The sequence below is a fragment of the Vigna radiata genome, unplaced genomic scaffold, assembly GCF_000741045.1.
Source record: "Vigna radiata var. radiata cultivar VC1973A unplaced genomic scaffold, Vradiata_ver6 scaffold_247, whole genome shotgun sequence".
Lineage (NCBI taxonomy): Eukaryota > Viridiplantae > Streptophyta > Magnoliopsida > Fabales > Fabaceae > Vigna > Vigna radiata.
Window position 1 is genome coordinate 159,893 of NW_014541804.1, and position 6,922 is coordinate 166,814.

The 6,922-nt window shown below is 44.4% G+C and overlaps 4 protein-coding genes across 4 annotated transcripts in view; all 4 read right to left on the bottom strand.

The window, feature by feature from the left end:
• Positions 1 to 590, bottom strand: part of LOC106778225 (loricrin-like) — a 7,408-nt gene extending 6,818 nt beyond the window's left edge. The window contains exon 1 of the mRNA XM_014666171.1: positions 502 to 590. Within this exon, the coding sequence (XP_014521657.1) occupies positions 502 to 590 (89 nt within the window). The remainder of the gene's footprint in view (positions 1 to 501) is intronic.
• A 55-nt stretch (positions 591 to 645) lies between these two features.
• Positions 646 to 1,230, bottom strand: LOC106778226 (ctenidin-1-like). The gene has a single exon (XM_014666172.1). It carries the CDS (start codon positions 1,228 to 1,230, stop codon positions 646 to 648), a length of 585 nt encoding a protein of 194 aa, XP_014521658.1.
• Positions 1,231 to 5,902: 4,672 nt separating this feature from the next.
• On the bottom strand, positions 5,903 to 6,824 carry LOC106778227 (ctenidin-1-like). The gene is made up of 3 exons (XM_014666173.1): positions 6,571 to 6,824; positions 6,316 to 6,458; positions 5,903 to 6,159 (listed from the first exon to the last, which is right to left on the bottom strand). The coding sequence occupies exons 1-3, from the start codon at positions 6,822 to 6,824 to the stop codon at positions 5,903 to 5,905; spliced, it is 654 nt and encodes a 217-aa protein (XP_014521659.1).
• LOC106778229 (uncharacterized PE-PGRS family protein PE_PGRS54-like) overlaps positions 6,824 to 6,922 on the bottom strand; it is an 11,898-nt gene continuing 11,799 nt past the window's right edge. The window contains exon 8 of the mRNA XM_022776118.1: positions 6,824 to 6,918. Within this exon, the coding sequence (XP_022631839.1) occupies positions 6,824 to 6,918 (95 nt within the window). The remainder of the gene's footprint in view (positions 6,919 to 6,922) is intronic.

Genomic DNA, 6,922 nt, shown 5'->3' on the forward strand with positions numbered 1-6,922 from the left:
CCCCACCACAAACCCCATCGCCACCATCGTCGTCACTACCACCACTACCTCTCACTACCACCACCACCACCACTGCCACCTACGCTGCCGCTACCACCACCCCCAACACCATCCCCGCTGCCACCCTAACCACCACCAACACCACCACCACCGCCGCCGCCACCGCTATCGCCACCACCACCACGATAACCACCACCATACCCACCACAATTAACCACCACCACCACCTTCGCCGCCACCACCACCACGACGACAACCACCACCACCCCCACCACCACAACCACCACCCCCACTACCAACCCCATCGCCACCATCGCCGTCACTACCACCACCACCACCACTGCCACCTACGCCGCCGCCACCACCACCCCCAACACCATTCCCGCTGCCACTATAACCACCACAACCACCATCACCAACACCACCACCACCACCATTGTTGCCGCCACCACAACCACAACCACCATCAGCACCGCCGCCACCACCACCACCACAACTAACAACACCACCTTCGCCGCCACCGCTGTTGCCATCACCACCACGACAACCACCACCACCACATCCCCCACCACCAACCCTAGTTCCAACATCGTCGTCAGTACCAGCATTACCACCCACCGCCACAACCACCACCACCACTGCCAGCTATGCCGCTACAGCCACCACCCCCGCTGCCACCGCTACCACCACAACCACAACCACCACCACTACCACCACCACTACCACTGCCAAAACCACCACCACTACAGCCGCCGCCGCACCACAACCACACCCACCATAACCTCTGCCGCTGCCGCAACCATCGTCGCCACCACAAACATCACCATCCCCACCACCACTACGATCACCGACACCACCACCACTGCCGCCCCCACCCCCACCGCCACCAGAACCACCACCACCACTACCGTCATCGCCGCCACCACCACCACCCCCATAGCCACCATCACGACTCCCACAACGACCAACTCTACCACCACCCCCACAACCACCGTCACGGCCACCACCACCTTCACTACCAACACTACCACCACCATCGTCGTTGTCGCCGCTGACACCACCACCCCCACCCCAGCCATCATCACCGCCACTGTCACCGCCACCGCCCCCACCGCCACTTCCACCACCATCACAACCACCACCACCGCAGCCACCCCTACCACCACTGCCACGATTACCACCACCACTACAACCACCAACAACCACCATCATTACCACCACCATCGCCATCACCATTGCCTTCCCTTTAGCCGAGCATTTTTTATCTTTTACCTTCCATTTTACCGATTCAATCGGTGAAACCTCCCTTTCCACCGATTGTTTTCGCCATTTCCGCCCTAGCCTTCCTTTTCACCGATTAAGTCTGAGATTTCCTCCATTCCACCGATTCAATAGGTGAGATCTTTATGTTCACCGTTTAAAACCTTCCAAACGCCTATACCTAGCCTTTCCACCGAACAAATCACCAAACCTAGGGTTCGTGGTCTTCGTCTTCATTCTTCCGCTGCATCTTCAACTTCCAAACTGTGCCTTTTCGCTGATTCTTAGGTTATTGGCTCAAACCGTGTCAGATTCTTTGTTTCTCTGTCGATCCGTTCGGAGCGGGTTGCATCATGTGGTAATCAGAGCATAGGTTCTCTTCCTCGGGTTAGGCACGCTTCAAAGCTAAGTATATTGCTTCTCTGATTTTCGATTCTGAGTTGAGTTTGTTCGCGTCTCTGTTTCCTTGTTTTGATTCTCGTCTTGTCTTTGATGTGTAATGTTAGTTTTCTTTGATTCTACCTTGATTTAGTGTATCTTGTGTTGTTTCCTTACATTCCTGATTCATTGTCCGTTCTTGAATCTGAATTTCTGTGTTAGGTTTCCTAGTTTGATTAGTTTGTGCTTCTATGCTTTTAGTCATTGGTGTTTTCAATTTTAATCGGTCAAATCTCAGTTTGAGTGATTTTATTTTTTTAAATCGTGATCCTATTTTGTCCAGTTTTGTTCATTGCTTATTTTGTCAGAAGATCCAAAGTGTGCCTCTGATTTGATCTGGTTTATGTGATTATCTGCATGTATGTTCAATGTGCATCCTGTATGAGCTATGACATTCAATACTGAGAGCTCGGATGCCTGAAATGAGCAGTAGATTTGATTTGATTTTTCTCTGTTGTGAACTTGTGGTTTTAATCACCCATTGAATCTGCACTTTGAAACTATTCTGTAATCTTAAAATTGAGTTGGAATGTTGAGATGACTTGTAACAAAGTGTCAACCAGAAAATCTGTGATATGCTCAGCATTAGCTTGGTTGTCAGTGTAAAAGTCATAGCAGAAATTACCTGCAAAGCAGTAGACCGATCTGCACTTTCTTTGCTTGAGTCTTTTAAGTTTTTAAATTTGTTTGGTCTTTAGATCTTGGCTGAACATCTTGCATCACATTCTTAGAGCCATTGTGTCCGAGTTCTTTAATTCCTTTTCTGCAGAACTAAAATTGACTTGATTTGTGTTACTGCACCTTGGTGTCAAAGCTGTTCTGACTTAAGCTTTTAAGTGGCTGATTATTAAATCCCAAAATCTGCATCATGTCAGCAGAACTTCTAATTTTGTACAAAATAACCACTAAATATGTGATTTAAATTTAAACCAAGCAGTAACACTTGTAATTGGAGTTACCTCTACTGATTTCATTTTGAAAAGTGCATAAGGTTGAAGATAATAATGTTAGAAGTTGCACTACAACTCTGAAATGAAGTGAATCAGTTTGAGCATCTGTCACAAAGAAATTCTGCAATTTGTTTTGTTTTTTTTTTCTTGTTTTTTTTTTAAATCTGATCTAGTGCTATTCTTTAGGTTCCATTTGTTGTGCTTACCTTTATTATATAGCTTTGTTTCTTGTTTGTCAATTTATTGGTTGTCTTCCGTGTTGTCCATCACGTGAATTCTGTTCAGCTGAATTCTTAATTGAAGATTTTAGTTGATTTCTTAATCTGGTCTCAATTCAGTTGCTCTGCTGTTTTATCATGTCCAATGCCTTGTGCTTAATTGTTGGTTGATTTGTTCTGTTTCTGCCTACCACCATATTTAGCCTATAATTTTTCCTGATTGAGAAATCTGATTATAATCTGGATTATTGAAAAGAAAGGTAATGTGAATGGTAGCATCTTAGGTGGAAGTGATCCACAGAATTCTCTGGCCTTGACTGAAATCTTATTCAAAACCTAACCCTTGAGTGTGTAAGCTATTGTAGAGAGTATCCTGAGTTGTGAGTTTTGTGGGCTGCATTAAAAAGCCAAACTTCTTGTTGAGAGTGTGTGTAATTTTGAGTGTTGTAAAAAGTTTGAGTCTGAAATGTGCTAACCAGTTTAAGTGTGCAGTTTTGTTTGGCTGACCTCTACAAGGAGAATTGGCAAATTTGTGCAACAAGTTATAATTGAGATCAACTAGGATCTGTTGGCTACATCACTTGAACAACAAGCCGAGAGAATAATAGGGAAGTTGTTTGCTTAAACTATTTTGGTACGACTTGTAATTAGTGGAATTGGAATTGTGTGATCTGCTGATTTAGTTGCAATTGACTGTGCAGTATAAATTGAGATATTAATTGAGAGCAATAAGGAAAAATTCTTTGCATCAATTGGACACGCTTAAGAAAGGGAAGTTTCTTTTATAATGCATATTGTTTTCTCCTACAATTTGCTTGATTGAACACTTAACCAAGTTACCCAATGTGTTTGTAGGAGAGAACCAGAATGTGGCAGCAGCAACATTGTGATTAATCCAAGAGTATTGATACTAGAAACAAGTTGCGCATGAGATACTTGAAAGTTAGGATATGGAATTGCTGATCAGGATTGTAGTACGTGACTCATCCGTGTAGTAGTGGGAACGTGGACTGCAGCAGTAGAGAATAATAAGGAGCTGGTAGTGTGAAGATAGTAGCTAACCCAGGATTGTAACAGCAGTGAACACGTGAATGTGGACACTAAAAGACCGTAGCATAGGATTTCAATTTTTGGGCTTTATTTTGTTTTATTTGTAGTTTTAAGGGGCTTGTGTTAGCACACTGTTAGCTATAGCTCTTGTTTGTAAAAGGCCTTTATAAAGTCCAAGTTTGGAAGAGTCCTTGGTGCTCTTTCAAATCTTGGCAACTTTTCTTGTTTGTTCTTTAATTATAGCATAACTTAGACTAGTGAGTGTGTGTTGTTAGCATAAGCTACAAGCCTCACCTTAGGAGTAGAATTTTATCTTGTTTGTATGTGATTTTGTATTTCGCTTAGGGGCGTAGGATTTATTAGAGTCCGCTTAGAGTCCGATTGTATTTGTTGTGTGAGTCAAGTACACTTTGCTTTTAAAAGTAATTTTACTTTAAAGGGTATTTAGTGAGTAGCATAAGACAAATCTGGCTAAGGCAAGACTTGGTACTTAAGCAACCCTAGTGGTTCACCTCTCTTACCTGGGATTTGTCAAGTGTGAAATCTTTAAACTCTTTAGATTAGAAGAACTTTTAAGAACAAAGATGTCTTGTTATTCATATAGTTCCTTTTGTTCATATAGTTCATCTAGGAACTTCAATTTTGATCAGTCCATTAGTCTTAAAGAAATTAAAAGAGAACATGATAAAGCTAGGAGGAAGACTTGTTCATTTCATGAGTTTGATAGGATTGAAAATACTTTGTATAAACAAGCTAGGGAAAATATTTCTTTTTTGGTGAGGATATTGGTGCATTTACTTACTTAGCTTGGGAAAAGGAAATTGATGACATGCATTTCTTTATGGTTAGAAGAAGTCAATCTGAATCCTATTATTCTCGTGATTGTGGATCATATATCATGAATCTTTACATTTCTAGATTTGAAAAACATGCAAGAGAGTGGTGGGATGAAAGAGCATATCATGTTAGGATAGGTAGAAAATCACCCATTCATAATTGGAAAGAATTGAAAGCTTGTTTGAGAAGAAAGTTTGTGCCTCCAAATATTAAAAGCTTGTTAGAGAAGGCAAGTTGTTCATTCAAAATTTAAGTGGGTTCTCTCGTAGAGAAAGTGAGTTTTTAGAGAAACTTACGAGGCAATGGGAAGAATCAAGCAAATATAGGATAGAGAGATTAAAGAGAGAGCAAGAAAGAATACAGGAAGCAAGAGAGAAAAGAGAACAAGTAAGAGAGAAGAGGAAGAAAAAAAGAGAAGAGATAAGGAAGAAAGGATGGAGCAACAGAGAAAAGAAGAGGAAGAAAATGAGAGAATAAGAAAAGAGAAAGAAAGAAAGGAAGAAGAAGAAAAGAGAGAAGTGGAAGAGAGATTACAAAAGAAAGAGACGGAAGAAATTGAAAGGAAGAAAATGGAAGAGAAGAGATTGATGGCAACATCTCCTACTTTTACAATAGAATCCAAACTTTTAAGGGGAGGTTTTCTATCTTTTCACTTTCCATTTCTTATTGAATGTTCTAATTCTACCTTTTCTTCTTAAGGAATTGCCATTAAACCTTTTCAAAAGTTGCAATCTTTAACACATGGCAATCAAAGACTTGAGTTAGAGATATCTTCCAAGTTATCACTAACTCAAGACAAAAATAAATTTTCAAATGGAGTAAGGTTTCTTTTTAGTCATAAACTTGAAAATTTCAAAGTTAGGAAACCTTCTTCTAGACATATTACTTTATATATCTTATTGGGTCAAATAAAACTAATTAGAGATATGTTTGATGCTTATTGCAGATTAATATTTGATCCAGGAGGAACTTCTGTGGAGTTTACAAAAATAAGTCCTCAAGCGAACCATCAGATTTGAGGTCAAATCCTTTCCAAGAGGGAAGGGATGATATGCGGGGCCCAAGCCCAATGTCTTTAGTGTAGTCTTCCTTTTATGTACTTTGTATTGTGTTAGGCATGTGGGACTTTAGTCCTATAAATAGTCATGCCTACACTGCAGCCACCGCCACAACCACAACTACAATCATCACCACCCGCACCACCGTCCCTGCCACTACCGAAACTGCCACTACCACTGCTACCACCACCACCACCACCAACCACGTCGCCGCCACTACAACTCTCACAACCACCACCACCAAAACTACCACCTGCTCCAGCACCACCACCACGACCACCATCACCACCACCTGCACCACCGCCGCCGCCACCGTTGCGACCACACCACAACTACCACCACCACCACCTGCACCAGCACCACCACCATCACCACCGCCGCACCATCACCACCTGCCACCAGCACCACCACCACCGCCACTGCCACTACTGCCTCCACCACCACGACCACCATCGTCAGCGCAACCGCCGCCACCACCACCATAACCACACCCACCACAACAACCACAACCACCACCATGACCATCACCGCCGTCACCATCACCGCCGTCACCACCACTGCCGTCACCACCACCGCCATCACCACTACCACCACCACCACCACTAAACCTACCACCACAGCAACCACCGCCGCCACCACCACTCCCACTGCCTCCACCACCCCACCACCATCACCACTACCGTCACAACTACCGTCACCACCACAACAACAAACACCACCACCACTACCACCACCACCACCACAACCACCACCACCAACATCGTGGACAGCGCCGCCACTACTACCATAATCGCCAACGTCCCTCCCCCGCAGCCACTGCCACCACCGCCACTGCCACAAGCACCGCCACGACCACCACCACACCAATGCCACTGACGCAACCCCAACCACAAATTTCGTTGCCGCCACCGCTGCAACGCCACTACCACTACCACCACCGCTGCCGCCGCCACCACCACAACCACCACCACCGCAACCGCTACCACCACAACCACCACAACAACCACTACCATCAACAGACTGTCACTGCCACCGCCGCAACAACCACTGCCACAACCACCACCGCCACTGTGACCGTCTCCACCACCACCACCACCGTCACCGCCGCTGC

Excerpts from the sequence above, each read along its gene's own strand:
- LOC106778226 (XM_014666172.1), bottom strand. The coding sequence starts at position 1,230 with ATGGCGATGGTGGTGGTAATGATGGTGGTTGTTGGTGGTTGTAGTGGT.
- LOC106778227 (XM_014666173.1), bottom strand. The coding sequence starts at position 6,824 with ATGGTAGTGGTTGTTGTGGTGGTTGTGGTGGTAGCGGTTGCGGTGGTG. Across the intron at positions 6,459-6,570 it reads GTGGCGGCGCTGTCCACGAT|TGGGAGTGGTGGTGGCGGCG; the intron begins GTTGGTGGTGGT and ends TGGTGGAGGCAG. Across the intron at positions 6,160-6,315 it reads TGGTCATGGTGGTGGTTGTG|GTGGTGGTGGTGGTAGTTGT; the intron begins GTTGTTGTGGTG and ends GTGCTGGTGCAG.